Source organism: Saimiri boliviensis, chromosome 2, assembly GCF_048565385.1.
Source record: "Saimiri boliviensis isolate mSaiBol1 chromosome 2, mSaiBol1.pri, whole genome shotgun sequence".
Lineage (NCBI taxonomy): Eukaryota > Metazoa > Chordata > Mammalia > Primates > Cebidae > Saimiri > Saimiri boliviensis.
This window is the reverse complement of record NC_133450.1, coordinates 166543095-166560081: the sequence shown is the minus strand read 5'-3', so window position 1 is coordinate 166560081 and position 16987 is coordinate 166543095. Positions and strand designations below refer to the sequence as shown.

Below are 16987 nucleotides of genomic sequence, written 5' to 3'. Positions count from 1 at the left end.
TTGATGTTTGTCAAGATAGGAACCCTTTTGCACCTTGTGCATCAAACTCAACTAACAGACTTCATCATTTTTTTTAGTTGTCTGAACATTCTCACAAATTCTTAGTGTCATTCTCTAGCATAAAATATTATTGCCTTCACATCCCTGTTTAGAATGTTGATACTGTTTCTTATTTTATTTTTATTTTTTTTTTGCAGATGGGGTTAGAATAAAAAACTAAATCACTGTAATCAAAATGATGGGAGTGACTGTGAAAGTCTTAGTGACAAAATTGCAGGCTCTCAAAGGTATAAAAGGTGTTACCTTTTTCCTTGGCAGCATCAGAGTCAAAACAATAAAGGAAGTGTATCTTATCTCAGGAAGAGTGGGAAAAAGACAGTTGGAACACCTGTGCTTGCAATATATATTTTTTAAAGTATAATAATAATTCTCTGGTAGACTGCTTATAAAAGAAGAGTAGGTAGTTGGCTATTGAATACTCAAGTATTTAGTTCATTTTTGTAAGTATATCATCTTGGTAAATTATATGTCCAAGTCTAACCTTAATTTATGCATTGCTCTTAAGAAGTAGAACTTTTTAAAAGTATGTTTGACATTTTAGTGTAACCTTTTTCCAGTTTTTTACTGAGGACAAGAATATATCAAGTGAAGTCACATATTAATATAGACTTTTGAAAGACTTCGCTTTAGATATCAAGTTGCACTGGGAAATTGTGGTTATTTTTGTACATCTTATGAGGGAAGAACTCTTTTTCTTTTAGATCCATAAGACTTTTAAAAATAAAACTGAGTTGGTTGTTGAGCAACCAGAAATGTTTCTGAAGTGGGCGTATGTTGTCTACTGTGTTGATTAGCTCTTTCTTTTCTATGTGTCTGTGTTAACTCCTTCATGAATAATGCATGGGACTGTTACACCATTTACAGTACACCCCAGCTAACGAGGGTGACTTGACCTCTTTTTCTAATGAAAAGCAGTTTTGATTGTTATCTTTATTTGAGGCATGGGGAAGATGATTTACTGCTAATCATTATAATAAATTTAGTAATATGGAAGCTAACCAATTCTGTAGTAAGTACATTATTATTTTTCATACGAATAAAATTATCAAAGTTGGGTGAGGGAACCAACATGTTATTGTTTAGATCCTGAAATGTGGAGGATGATATCTTCCTATCATTTGTTTCTGAAGAAGCTACAGATATTAATTGCTTATATGATATTTCCACTTGCCTCAATTCTTTGTACTAGGAATATCTGGTAATGCTAGAGAGATAATAACTTACATTCAAGGAAAAGAATATATAATAAATTGTGCTGGAGTAATTAATTACCCATTTAGGAAAAAAATGACAGACCCATATCTCACACCACACCCTGAAATAAATCTAGGTGGTTAAAATCTAAAACAAAGTGTTTATAAAATAGAAGAAAAACACTAGAAAGCATTTCATTTACTTTTTGTGGAAGGACTTATTAAGTAATACATAAAACACAGAAGCACAAAAAAATGACAAATTTGGTTATAGAAATAACTTCTGCATGACAAAATATTACCTATTAAACTTAAAGACAAGTGACAGACTGGGAGAATATTTGCAGTGTATATCACAAAGACTTCTTATTCAGACTATGACAATGACAAGAAAAATGTCTATTCTTCATCATAAATACCTGTAAATGCCTATTAAGATAATTTTCTCTTGGAGGCTCCTGTGAATCCACATCAATTAATATCATACTTCTTATGTTCTTGATCACTTCATAAATAGGAACTTCAAAAGTAATTATAACTGAATTGCATTTTAAGTGAAATTTGAAATTATAAGTCATTTGCTTCTTTATATAATTTGAACTCTGAGACAATGTTGTATAAAGAATATGAAGATAGTGTTAACAGAAGAAATATAAATGGCTTATCCTTGATAACTGTTAGGAACACACATAGTAAAACATTAATGAATGTATTTATTATAAATCAAATTGCCAAACTAATCTAGGGCTGGCAAGATTCATTAACAGGTATTCCTATATTTTCCTTTTGTAAGAGAAAATTGGAAGACAATTTAACAGTATGTACCAATATTTTAAGTGTGCATATCATTTGACCAACCACTGCAATTCTAGTGATTCATAGTGAATATGTCTTCATACATATGCACAAAGTTGTAGAATATAAATTAAAGCAGTAGCTTACAATTACTGGTCATTTTCTATTAAGGCCTGTTTTTAGTACTTTGTGAGTATTAATGCTGTCTGTCCTCCCTACAGTCCTGTATTAGGTTCTGTTATTTTCCCTAGTTGGTAGATGAGAGAGCCAAGGCATAATGTTTAAGTAACTTGTCAAAACTATGACATTTAATTAGTGGTGAGCCAGCATTTGAACTCAGGCATCCTGGCTTCAGAGTTTACACATCAGTGTCTTTCATACTTAGGAATAACTTTCAGCCATAAGAAGATTAAAGTTGACTTGTTTTTAAACTCAGATCAAGATGCAAAGATACTGCAAAAAAAGTAAAAATGCTATTTATTGTATGATTGTGTTTTAAAAAATGTATGTCTGCTATATCTGCTTCTATGTGTGAGTCTGTACAGGTGTAGTTGTATGTATATATTATGCAAATGCATTAAAAATTTGATGGATAAACACCTAACTGATGCCAGCCATTTTTACTGGTGAAGGGAATGCAAATAGGAGCCATAGCAAAGACTATTCATATTGTATTCTGTATGCATACACAATACATGTCTGTATCTTGAATCCTTTATGCAATAATATATTCATATGATACTTTTATACATTAAAAATATCAATAAAAGAATTGAAGGGAAAACTGACAGGTTTATTCAACAGCAGTTTATGAAGTGACTGCTTGCCCAAAGCACATTAGTGTTGCAATATATCTGTTGTAAGTAGATCCACATATTTATATAGAACTATAAAATTTTAGTTTCAGAGGATTGTAGAAATTGTCTAATATAAAGCCCAGAGAGGTTCTGTGATCTACAGATTGTTAATCAGAGAGCCTGGATTTAGAGCCTACATTTTATGACATTCCATTTTACTATTCCTTCTGTTATATCTTATACAATATTTATGTAAAATTTCCCTATGATAATCTGAATTGTAAAGCTTTCTGTTCTTCTCCATAACTACTTATAAATGCCTATCAAAATAATTTTGTCTTGGAGGCTTTTGTGAGTCCAAATCAATTAATGTGTCATAGTTTTTATGTTCTTGATCTCATAATAAATAGGAACTTCAGACTGATAGGAAAGAAACTACAATTTAAGTGAGATTGGGAAGTATGTTACTTGCTCTTCTATGTAATTTGAACTCTGAATAATTTTATTTGTAGAAAGAACATAGTATTATATCTAAATGATCTTATGTACAGTATCTTGTACAAGTATAACTCAGTAGAACATGAGATGTATGACTTGCAGGAAATGTATTTAAAAGGGTTTATTAAAATACAGATACACAGAAAATCTGCTAAGTGAAGAATTGTATGTTTGTTAAGGCTTTTTGAGTAATAAATAATTGTTATGTTTTACATTTTACTAAATTGTTCATTAAGAAGTGATGTTATAAATTACATTGATATAATACTGGTCACATTATTTATTTATTTATTTAATTTTTTTTCTCAACCACCAGGATGTTATCGAAAATTCTTCTGATCCAGTGCTTGATCTCCATATGTCTTTGGAGGAACTATATACCCAGAATCTCCTACAAAGACAGGATGAGAATACATCTTCAGTAGACATAAGTATGGGGACTACTTCTGGCTTTACTATAAATGACTACACACCGGCAAATGCTATTGAGCAACAATGTGAATGTGAAAACACAATAGTGTGGAATGAATCTCATTTACCTAGTGAAGTTATATCAAGTACAGAACTTCCTTCTGTGCTACCCGATTCAGCTGGAAAGGTAATATTTTAAAGAAATTGTTTGTGTTTTATGATGAGGTAGAGAATAGTGAAGGGTTATTCTGGCTAATCTCTTCGTTTGGAATTGGTGCCTCTTGACACTGAGATTTTCAGAAAGCAACCTATGAACTTGTTTTGGTTGTAGGTTCTTGCAGAATAAAGCACAATCAATTAGAGAATATGTGTGATGTTGAAATCACACTCCAAAGTCTAGTTTCCCTTTCCATGTGACTTATGACTTGTGTTTTCTTTCTTACAGAGCTCTGAGTACCTACTTGAACAGAGCTCCCTGTCCTCTAATGCTGAGTGTGTCATGCTTCAAAATGTATCTGAAGAATCTTTTGAAAGGACTATAACTATAGCAAAAGGCAATTCTAGCTTAGGTAAGTTTCTCATTTTCCTCATATACCTCTATTTCTCAACCCCCTTGACCAAGGGGAAATATTGAATACAGTAAATTTCAATATTTTTTGCTGTAGATAAGAGAACAGATGGTAGAAACTTTCCTTTAGTTTTTATGGTTTTTCTTTCTATGTCCTCATTATTTTTTCTGAAATGGTTTACAGGTTTGTTTACTTCATGTGAGCAGAAATCCTTCATTCTCTTAATTATTTCAGAGCATTCACAAGCCTCATTTACATTCAGTAAAAGATATATGAATTGTGTATGAAACAGCAAATCAGAAAGGGAATTCTTAGAAAAGGAAAAGTCAGCAATTTAGAATTGTAAATTCTTTGGAAAAGTAAATTATTAGTTTCTTTGAATGTACCAGTGATGTATAAGTCAGTCTGTATTTAATTTCTTTCACTCACTGAAAGAAAGACTAAAAAGACAACCAGGTGTGCCACTACCAAAATGTAAATGTGAGTTATTCAGTAGGACTTCCCAGGTGGCAGGATTTTTGTGTCCTCTTTTACCCACAAAACCCTCTGAATTGGACAAAGACGACTTTCTGTGGAAATATCCTAATTACAATAGCTAAAACTGTGTCGAGGCAGAGCACATTTGTTCTCTCGTTGAGTTATACAGTCATGTGACTCAGCCCTGTCCTTTTTGATAAATAGGATGGTAGATTGCTCCAAGTCTTTAAATGCAGCCCAAGACTCTGGTTAATTCAGCACCAGAGATCCTTTTCCTTCTGTGAAGTAACCAACCACTGTCCTTTACATTGATATCTTAAGGCAGGGTCTTACTGCCTTGTTAAGTTTTGAGATTTGGCAGAGAAATCCAGCAGTGCTTACTTGATGAGTGGGATTTCAGCCTTAGTTTCCAAGATTTTGTTCCATTTGATAGTGGCGGGGTACTATCAGCAGCAGCTAAACAGAATTATAGCAGATAATTTTTGTGTTGTTATAATACTTCTTAAACATATTACATTTAATAGGATGATACAAAGCTTGAACTGCAGAACTTTCCATACTCATTAATTATGATGCAGATACCTAAGCCATGCCAGAATTATTTCATCGGCTTTAGTGTTTCTGATGCCGTGTTACTCAAAATATTAGTTCTGTAGGATGTTAATAGGAGTTATAAATGAGTTCCAAGTTTAAAAGTTTGGGGTGAGGTAAATTTAAGAAGACAGTTTTCTTTTTACCTCTCAGTATGTTTTATGCTCCAGTGTGCATTGTGAATCACTAAGAGATTATCAAATGCAGCATTTTTCACATTTAATTGGCCATTGAAGCCATTTTTCTTGAACGATTAATAAGACAGAGGTTTTGCAAAGCCCGTTTAAGCACTATTATTCTGTTGTATTTGCTAAACTAGCAAACATTTATTTTCATACTATATCCACTATGCAGAGACACCATAATATTACCATTGTTCTCAAAGAACACAAGTTTAAGAGAGTAAGATTTAAATTGACATTTAAAATCCCAAAGGCATTAAAATATTGTACATGCTATGATAGATACTTACACAGAGAACACTGAAGGCTTACAAGAGGGAACAACTAATCCCTACTCTCCAAGTGTGGAGAAATTTAGAATGGTTTCAGAAAAAAGGAGATGTATGATTTAGGTCTAAAAAGAGGATGTTTTAACCACATAGTTGAGGAACTGGAAAAAGTTGAAAGCTGCTAACAGTAAAGCAGAGAGATGTGAAATATTACTGGAACTAGTTCTGTATGAATGAAGTGTGTTGTGATGACCTGCAAAGTAAGACGTGGGAGACAACTGCTGGATGGGTTTGTGTGCAGCACACAGAGCTTCTGCCGTAGCCATCTACTGCCTTATGCTTCCTGTAGGCAGCGGGAGCTAAGGACAGGAGAGTGACATGCTCAGATTTGTGTTTTAAGAAGGGCATTCAGCTTAGGTTGGTGAAGCAGTTAGGAGCCTCTTGAAAGAGCCATAGTTTGGGTACATCAATTTTGCAATCTGACCATTTGGGTTGATTACCAATTTTTTTTTTTTTTTCTGACAGAGTTTTCGCTTTGTTGTCCAGGCTGGAGTACAGTAGCATGATCTCGGCAAACTGCAACTTCCACAGTCTAGGTTCAAGCAGTTTTTGTACCTCTCAGCTTCCTGAATAGCTGGAATTACAGGCCTCTGCCTCCATACCCAGCTGAATTTTAGTATTTTAGTAGTGATGGGGTTTCACCATGTTGCCCAGACTGGTCTTGAACTCTTGAGCTCAGGCAATCTGCCCATCTCGGTCTCCCAAAGTGCTAGGATTACAGGCATGAGCCATCCTGCCTTGCCTGCTTACCAATTTTTAATTGATTGTGAGCATGTTGAATTTTGTTGAAGCATTTCTTCATCTTTTGGGGAAAGTATATAGATTTTCTTATATATTCTGCTAGTATGTCAAGATACATCGATTTTTTTTATTATGGTAATTATACTAATACAAAATTGACCATTTTCATCATTTTTAAGAGTGCATTTCTGTGGCATTAAGTGCATTTACATTGTTGTGCAGCCATCATCACCATCCATCTCCAGAATGCTTTTATTTTCCCCAGTTGAAACTCTGTATCCATTAAACAATTGTTCCCCATTGCTCTCTCTGCCAGTCCCCTATCAACTACCATTCATTTTTCTGTCTCTGTGAATTTGACCAAATGTTTCATATAGGTGAAATCATACAATATTTATACTTGTGTGACAGGGTATAATGTCTTCAAGGTTCATCCATGTTGTAGCATGTATCAGAATTTCCTTTTTAAGGCTGAATAATATTCCATTGTACATATACACTATACTTTGTTTATTCATTCATCTATTGATGGATACTTGAGTTGCTTCCACCTTAGTTTTTAAGTTTTGATATAAAAATATGCTAGGTTGCCGGGCACAGTGGCTCAAGCCTGTAATCCCAGCACTTTGGGAGGCCGAGGCGGGTGGATCACGAGTTCAAGAGATCGAGACCATCCTGGTCAACATGGTGAAACCCCGTCTCTACTAAAAATACAAAAAATTAGCTGGGCATGGTGGCGCGTGCCTGTAATCCCAGCTACTCAGGAGGCTGAGGCAGGAGAATTGCCTGAACCCAGGAGGCGGAGGTTGCGGTGAGCCGAGACCACGCCATTGCACTCCAGCCTGGGTAATAAGAGTGAAACTTCGTCTCAAAAAAAAAAAAAAAAATGCTAGGTTAATAAAGTTATTAGAAGAAAACCGTGAAAGGTAAAAGTGGCCTGCCTTTCCATCATAGCTAGAAATCCCTTTAAACCTCAACACCTGACTTTAAAATTAAAGTATAGAAGAGCCCTTTCATTTGTTTAGTGAAAGTAAAACATTTGTCCAGACGTGGTGGCTCACACCTGTAATCCCAGTACTTTGAAAGGCCGAAACAGGCAGATCACCTGAATTCAGAAGTTCAAAACCAGCCTGCCCAACATGGCAAAACCCCGTCTCTACTAAAAACACAAAAAATTATCCAGGTGTGGTGGCAGGTGCCTGCAATTCCAGCTACTTGGCAGACTGAGGGAGTGAGCTGAGATCGAGCCACTGTACTCCAGCCTAGGTGACGAGAGCGAAACTCTGTCTCAAAAAATAAATAAAGTAAAACATTTAAGTGTGAAATTACAGCATCATTTAGTTTACCATTCAGTATAAATCACAATTAGTTTAACTTTTCTGCTTCATTTCCATTATTGATATGCCCAATATATTTATAGGGCTTTCTCCCTGGGTTTTCGATTTCCTGGGACCCAGTGAGGTTCCTCTGGCATTTTGGGGTTCACATTTACAGCATGCCAAGGCAAGAACATTACTCTGTTATCTCATTTGGCAGGAGATGCTCAATGTTCCAATTTCTATTCTATAGCACTTTGAATAACTAAATGTAAAGGAATCTTGAAAAATCTTTTTAAAAAATTTAATTAAAGCATTCAGTTTAATTAAGTGTTGACTGTACAGCTTGAAGTAACAAAAAGTGCGATAAATAGTATTCTAGGAAGTCTAAATAGAGTCTGGCTTTGTGCTGGTGGAAAAGTAAGTTATGAAAGGTTTTATCAGTGAGCTCACTTTCTTAGATTCACAGTCTCCCCTTAATTGACTGTATGAGATTGTTTGCAGTTTTAGTTTTGTCAATAATAATTTCTTTCTTTGTCTAGTGATGACTAGAAGAAGTTATTAATAAATGACAGGTTTCTGTAAAAACTGTCATAATCCATTGTTTTGATATCATGAATCATTCAGGTTTTTGAACTTAGTTAAATGTAGAGTGAAAATGTTATATATAGAAATACAGATACATTAATAAATGTCCACATGCATATAATGATCATTAAAAAATTCTAATCTTGATGCTTTTTGATAAGTCTTTGGTCCATTGGTTAATGATGTGGTGTTTGGACATGAAGGTAAAAAGCAAGGTTCTTCAGGTGAAAAGAAAGGAAAGGAAGATCTTATCTTCCTTTCACTGATTAGATACAGAAACATAGACAGACTCAGGAATTCCTTTGAAATTACTCAACCCTTAAAGAGGAAGAGTCAGAACTCAAACCTGTCTCTGATTTTCACATATACCATATAATACATTCAGTACTCGAGTTACCCAAGGGCACATTATGATTGTTGTAATAACAAGTTTTGTTTTAAAACTGAATTAAGATTTGCATTTAGTCTTTAGGGAGCAATGTAACCTTGGTTTGCATTTTAAACATATTTTATGAGTTTTGTTTTTAGTTTTCTGACTAAATTTTGTTGTACACTTTGTGTCAGGTACTTTAAAAGTTATACTATACATAAGTGTTTCTCATTTAATTCTTTAAACAACCATAGGAGAAAATGCCATCCCTTTTAAGAGATAAGTAAACTGAGGCTCTGTGTGAGGATAGGTCAGTTGCCCAAGCTTGTACTGATTGGAAGTGGTGGAAAAACAGATTTGTAACCAGTTCTCTAGTTCCAAAGTACATGATTTGGGGTTTGGGATATTCTTCGATACTTCTTCCAGGAAAAAATTGAGAGATCTTACAAGTTATAACCAAAATCTAGTTAATGGAGATCACCCCCAAGTTACTCAACCTTGAAAGTTGTCATTTGGTGAAAGGAAAGTATAAGCTCAGCTAACTCATGTTGACTTTTTGGTTTACATGGCTGATGTGACCTGACAGCCTTCATAGCTGAGAGTCATGAGTTAAATACACTATTAAAAGTGAATTCAGAGATCATGTTGGCCATAGCTCATGATATGTTTCATGTCTGTGTTTTACCTTTTGTAGTCTGCCTGGTGCTAATGAGAACAAGACGATGAGTTAGATTCCCAGTGTGATTCACTGAGTTAAATTTTACTTTGTACTGACATATTTTTATTTTACCAAAGTACGGTTGTATTGTGGGTATTGGTGGGAAAGGTGGCTTTATCAGTAAAAACTAGAGTACCTTTTGAAAATTTTCAGAGCCAGTCTTTTTGCTCACCTGAAATGGTATCTTACTATTTTATGGTAAGCCGAGATGTCTTCTTAACAATACACTTAAAAATCGTTAGTATGAGTCTTACCTGGATGTTTTAAGTACATTTAAAAATGTTTTATTTGTATCAGAAAACAGTAAGTAGGAGCCTGGATTGCCATATCCAGGCATGAACTATTAGGCTAAAAACATAATCAGAATCATTTTTAAAAATGTTTGAAATACCATATCTAATTTGGTATAAGTAGAATTAATATTTGGAAAGACATCATTTTTTAAAATATATAAAAACCTAAAAAGGAATTTGTGACATCTGTCAAAGAAGGTTTTATAAATACCCTGGTAGCTTTATATCTCTCCTTATCTTGTTTAATTATATAATTTTGTTTTGGAAGAAACTTTCAACACTTCATTTTAAGTGAACTTACATTATTTTTGCAAAGTTTTAAATATAATTTTTAAAAGTTCTTTATTTTTCAAGGAATAGAGTGAGGATCGGATGCAAAGGGAACATTTGGCCCCTGCCTCCTCCCAAGCCGCCTCTGGGCCTCACTGCCTCCACAGCCATCCCCTAACTGTCAGCTCACTCTCTCCCACCGGCCTCCCGCTTCTCCTGGGGCCCAGGGCCACTCTGTGAAGGCCCACCATGGCATCCCTAGGCCCCCTTGGCTGGCCGGTGCCTGGGGCCCTTGGGCCCTCGCCCCCGCCTAAAGAGGACCCAGAGTTCTGGAGCTAGGCAGGGACGGGGTCAGGCTGGCATCTGGAGGGGAACCAGGGCCCAGAAAAGCCGACTTGCTCTTCCAGAAGGACTTTTTGAGGAAGTGATATTGAAGAGTGAGAGAGAGTTATCTGTGCAAGAGCTGCAGAAAGAAGGTGTCAGGCAGAGACTTCATAATGGGCAGAGACTAGATGTATTTGTGGCTAGAATTCAGGGAGTCAAGAAGGACATAACACAAAGCAGGGATGCACACTGCAAAGGCCAGTGTACCCCTGGCCTATAGACTGTGCTGAGCAAGTGTATTCGGTGTTTTACTACAACGGGAAACTATTGAAGAGTTGCAGCCAAGGGACTGATAGGATGTGACTTGTCTTTTTTTGTAAGGGTCCCTCTGTCTTCTGTGGGAATTATGCATTAAAGGAGACAATAATGGAAGGCAGGTGACCAGTTAGGAAGGAGGCTTTTACAAAAAGTCAGGCAAGAGAAGGTGTTGACTTAGTCTAGGGTTAGTATCTAAATAGAAAAAGGTAAATGGATTCAAGATAAATTTTGAAGATAGAAATGACAGGATTTGGTGATTAGATAAATATAGGGGTTGAGAGAGAGGTATAAATCAAGAAAGACCTCAGTATTTCTACTTTGAATAATGGAGGGTAGTGTGGTAGTGCAATTTACCGAAAAACGGGAAGAAAAATGGAGAAATAATGTGAGATTAAAAATTGCAGGTTCAATTTTACACATGCTGAGATTGCATTTCCTGCAAGACATCCATGGGACATGAAAAGAGGGCAGTTTAGGCCAGCGCAGTGGCTTATACCTGTAATCCCAGCACCTTGGGAGGCCAAGGCGGGCAGATCACGAGGTCAGGAGTTCAAGACCAGTCTGACCAATATGGTGAAACCCATCTCTACTAAAAATACGACAATTATCTGGATGTGGTGGCGTACGCCTGTGATCCCAGCTACTCAGGAGGCTGAGGCAGGAGAATCACTGGAACCCCCGTTACAGTAAGCCGAGATCATGCCACTGTACTCCAACCTGGGTGACAGAGTGAGACTCCATCATAAAAAAAAAAAAAAAAAAAAAGTGCAATTTAATATCCAAATTAGAGGCTTAAAGTTCAGAGATAAAATGGAAATAGATTAAGTTCATAGCAATTTACTTCAATAAACTATACTTTCACGCACTACGATAGCCTCCAGGTATGGAGACTTCAATATAAGCTTCTTGATGTTAGGAATTCTGTGCTGTGCTTTTATCTTAAGCAACCAACATAGTTTTGGCACTTATTAGTCATATAGTAAATAGATCCTGAATGAACAGGTGACATAGAAATAAGGTAATAGCAGATAATTTCTTAATTTGCAGAACGAATTTTCCTTTTGAAGTCTTGATTTTAATTCTCTTTTATGTGTAAGAGACAAACTGCTATTGTAAAACTGATTCAGCTGTATCACAGTACTCTCCCTGAGAGTCCTTTTTATTCAAGGGGGCAACACATCACATTGCCTAAATTACATTCATTCCACAATGTAGACCCGTTTCTTTTATAATATATTGACTCTATACAATTTGACAAACATTTACAAATTTACTTAAAAATATTTTTTGTTAGAAACACTTTTTCTTATTTTTGCTGTTGCTTTTTATTGACTAAAATGCTACTCCTATTTTTATCTACAAGTCATAGGAATTATTAAATTCAAATTAAAATGAATTTGAAAATCATGTATTTAATTATATATGCATTTCTCTTTTCCTGTAGGAATGACAGTTAGTGCTAATAAAGATGGCTTGGGGATGATTGTTCGAAGCATTATTCATGGAGGTGCCATTAGTCGAGATGGCCGGATTGCCATTGGGGACTGCGTCTTGTCCATTAATGAAGAGTCTACCATCAGTGTAACCAATGCCCAGGCTCGAGCTATGTTGAGAAGACATTCTCTCATTGGCCCTGACATAAAGTAAGTATCATTTGGAGCCCAGTTTGGCTGGGGAAATTCAGGAATTCCAATTAATCAGAATTCTTTTTCAGTATACACTTCTGTTTGAGATACAAACATTATCACACTTTTTAAAAAATATAAATCACTCAAGAAATTGACGATTTTTGAACCATTCTCAATTCTAAGTATAGTTTCTTTGAGACTATAGCAGTATTAAAAATTTGAAAATGTTGCTTTGTTTTTTCTTTGTTTTTTTTTTTTTGTTTGTTTGTTTTGTTTTGTTTTTGTGACGGAGTCTAGCTCTGTTGCCAGGCTGCAGTGCAGTGGTATGATCTTGGCTCACTGCAAACTCTGTCTCCTGGGTTTAAGCAGTTCTCCACCTCAGCCTCTTGAGTAGCTGGGATTACAGCACATGCCAGCACACCCAGCTAATTTTTTGTGTTTTTACTGGAGATGGGATTTTACCATCTTGGCTAGACTGGTCTTGAACCCCCTGACCTCGTGATCCACCCACCTCAGCTTCCCAGAGTGCTGGGATTACAGGTGTGAGCCACCGTGCCTGGCCTGTATTTTTTATTAGACTTCTCCAGTGATTTCTACAACAACCATAGATGTGTGGGATGCAATGACTCTCACATAGCAAGAGGGCCCAATTTTAGGATCTTAGAAAGATGTTTGGTTTGGCTTCAGTATAAGGAATTGTACCCCACCTAATTGAACTGTGTAAATCCTAGAACTAAGCCAGTTCTTTAAGGGCCAGACATGCAAAAAACATAAAACAGTGTCCATCTGACTCAAAACTTACCCTTTCTTGAACTACCTCATAAACCTAGGGGATAGACAATATGTTGGTACGGTCTGTGTCGGTCATGTAGGATATTTTGTCAGGAAGTGCTTAAGATTTCTGATAATCCCATAATGTACTAAAAGCATATCATATATGTGGTTTGGTTTTCAAGTCACTAAACATTCCTTGAACCAACATAAAAATCAGCTCATGACTTTATTGTGATACTTCATCAATGCGACATTTGCCTCCAGCATGAATCACTGAATATTTGTTTTTAATGTATGAGGGATGACATCACATAATAAGAGCTCAGGGAAAGATTTTTTACCTAAAATGGATATAATGATTATTAGTATGGGGGACTTTTATGTCTTAATCTTTTTTTATTGACTACATTCTTTGTTACTAGTTGTTTTGCAAAGCATATTGCTAGGGCTTAGGTAACAAAAGCTGTACAGACTGTTTTTCATTCTGTGGTCAATAAAAAGCAGAGAAGTATATACATTTGGAGCAGATTCCGCTATCTTAGACAAAAGAAATACTATTTTTAGGCAAAATCTTTACTAATGGGCTTTCATATTTTTGTATGCTTTTTTGACTTTTATTTACAGTTGAACAGATCATCAGATCATGTTACTGTTCCTTAATTACCTTATAATAATTGGAGTACAAGTGAACATCATTAAAAATGTTAGTCCTTTTATCATAAGAAAAGAGAAACTTCAAGTGTTTTCCTTACCATTTATGGCCAGTGCTCTATGACATAGACCATATGGAGACTATGTATTTACTGTAGGGGCTTTTGTTTAAATGGATTAGATGTAGTATAAAATGCAGTTGGCCTAGTAACTGATCATCTGATTTATTGTGCCATGATGTACATTTATGCTGTGTGTGCTGATACTCTGCTGCCCACCTTTTGACACTCCGATCACCAGAATTAGTACTAGCCCTACCCCTCAGTTCTAATGTACTGCAGAACTTTAAGAGTGGTTAAAAAATAAGACCATTGTGATGCCAGTTTGGCTTAAGTCATGCATCTGGTCAGCTCTAGAAAACTTTTGGGGTCCATTTTCAGGCTCAAAGTCTTTTTTACCCTTTCCTCATTTTTTGTTGTTGTTGTGTATTTCCATTTTCCCTCTCCCTCTGATTCAGCAGAATTTACCCCGTCATGTGGGTAGAAGCTTTATTATGACTATGAAGGATATCTAGAGAGCTAAGCTTCATACTTACTTTAGGATCTTAGGAGGCAGAATGTACTGTAGAATCTTAACATTTTTTTTAAAAAAAGAAAAATCATACAACCTTCCTTCTGGAAATCAGTCATTCATTCAGTCAGTGAATCTCTCTCTCATGCAGGTAAACTAACATGCAGACATTCAGAACACATTGATTTCTTCTCAAATGCTTTAAAAATGCTCTCATTCAAATAGTGATAGCTTAACTTATTGATTAATTATAGAAATAAACTAAAATCATCCTTACATAATGCTTTTTCAGGAAAAAAATAGATTATAAAATGCAAATAGCCATTTAGGTTGACCAGGGCTGAGCAGCATGTTCTGTGCATTTTGCATGAAATGTTTTTGTCCCTGTACCTTTCCTACCACTTGTTTCGTGAAGCAGAAGGTTTAGAATTATCTTGAAAGCTATGTGACTAATCTTCCCAAAAGGAAAGTTTAGTCTTTCCATTACTCTGAATAGAACCATGACATTGCCTGGGGCCCATTAAGCTTTGTGCTCATTACCTGGATCTAGGCTCCATCCACATCGCTTTCTCATTATTTTTCTTCATGAACCTAGCTTAATCTGGGTGGGGGTGGAGGGGTGTATTGTAGGGACTTTAAAAAAAAGAGACTGTGGTTCAGTTACATAACTGATTGGTTTTAGGGAAAGCATTGCATATAGAGACAATGCACTGGATTTCTTTTTTGCCATTTACGATAGATAGCTAGGAACTTTTGTGTGTGTGTGTTCATGCATGCATGGGTAGATAATTTGAGTTTCAAGAGTTCAAGAACAGCCAGTTTAAGATCCAGGTTTTATTATTTTCTATGGAAAACCAGATGCGAAGCCTCACCAGAATGCATTCTGTTTCACTTCTCACTCCACCTTGCCAGGAGCTCTTATATTTCTGTAATAATAGCCAGGGTTTTGTGCTTAGCAGCAGCTGCTTATAACATCTGCCAGATAATTACTGAGCTGAATCAGAATTCACCTGCCTTAACCTAAAGTGTGGGATGAATTCCTGATCAAGGAATAAAAGATTGATTGCAGTTACATTTTTTTCATGCTTGTTAATAATCACTGCTATAGACACTAGTAAAGAGCAGATGCTTTTCTGGGGGAGGTGTAGATGGGAGGGAGGTAGAAAGGGGAAAAAAAAACCAACCAGGAGCACCCATTTTTAACTGCATATGTATGCATCTCACATTCAGCACAAGACATTGACATTTGTTAACACCATTGTAAAAAGATGCCGCGGCGTATGCTTCACATTCTAGATTTTCTGCAGCACCTGCTGACGATCGAGCCCCCTTTTATGTGTGAGTATCAGTGATTCAGAAGCTCATTAGGGCTGTGTGTTACAACTTGTCTGTGAAAACAATTTTGTGCTTTTGTAATGTCCCAGTGCAAGGATAGATCCTGATACAGATTTCGTATATACATTTTGGATTGTTTTCTTTGTTTAAATAAGAACATAAAATCCAACAGAGCAGTGAAATTGTTACGTTTTCACATTGCACTGATGATTGTGAACTCATTTGAAAATCATATTTTCTAATTACAAAGCTTTTGAGCTCCTTTGTAAGGGAAGAATCCTGTATGCATGTGCAGGCGCAGCCTCTGCATTAATAGCCATATCACATTACAGCATCACTAATGCTATTCTTTTTTCTTCTAGTCCATGTATAACCAAAAGTTAGTCCATGTGTAACCAAAAGTTACTTTAAATTTTTAATTCACCTCTCTGAGCATTTTCAGTGTGTTTTTGCAGCTCGTAATACAGCTTTGGCCTTTTTGCTACGGATTTGGAGGTTTTGTATGATTGTGTGACAGACTTGTGCTAGCATGGTTCGGCATGTGCTGTTGCATTGTGGGACGCTTGTTCTGGTGGCCTCACTCCTGTAGTGGCTAAATAGTTATGAAAACTGCCATCTCTACTCTTTCTCACTGGTATGCCAAGTATAGAAAAAATATTTGTAAATACCTCCACTCCTCACCTTTTGGTAAAAGAAAAAATAACATTGAACAAATGTAAAGAAAAATTCCTTTTTAACATTGTTTGGGATAGAAACATCTTTACCTTCTTTCTTAAACCAATTAAAAATTAAATACTTTGTACTGATTAGTATTATTTTTGCTATTCTATCTTGCCTTTTCTCCCTGACCTTTTCCTGGCTTTTTAAACTTTTTTATTTATAGGAGTTTTACTGAATCTTCAGGAATAACATCAGTTTTCTTGAATAGCCTTTTCACATTTTAGATTTATATTTATCTTTATCACATGTGAATAGCCTGTTCACATTTTAGGTTTTATATTTATCTTTATTGTTTCATCATTTAAAATATAATCAGTCTTCTTTCCTGACATAATGTATTGTTTGACGGGATAAAAGCAGATTTGCTATGCCATATATTTTTGTAGCACCTTAAAGAAGGTGTCTTTATAGATGAATAAACTAATTAGGGCCAGAATTAAAATGCAACTTTTTCACCCAGCTTAGTCTT

General features: G+C 35.7%; 1 protein-coding gene across 11 annotated transcripts in view; it reads left to right on the top strand.

Annotated features, from left to right (window-relative positions):
* Positions 1 to 16987, top strand: part of MPDZ (multiple PDZ domain crumbs cell polarity complex component) — a 176494-nt gene that overhangs the window by 100425 nt on the left and 59082 nt on the right. For all 11 annotated transcript variants that reach the window (XM_074394831.1, XM_074394833.1, XM_074394836.1 and 8 more), the window contains 3 exons: positions 3660 to 3941; positions 4200 to 4323; positions 12285 to 12483. In XM_074394831.1, the coding sequence (XP_074250932.1) occupies positions 3660 to 3941; positions 4200 to 4323; positions 12285 to 12483 (605 nt within the window). The remainder of the gene's footprint in view (positions 1 to 3659; positions 3942 to 4199; positions 4324 to 12284; positions 12484 to 16987) is intronic.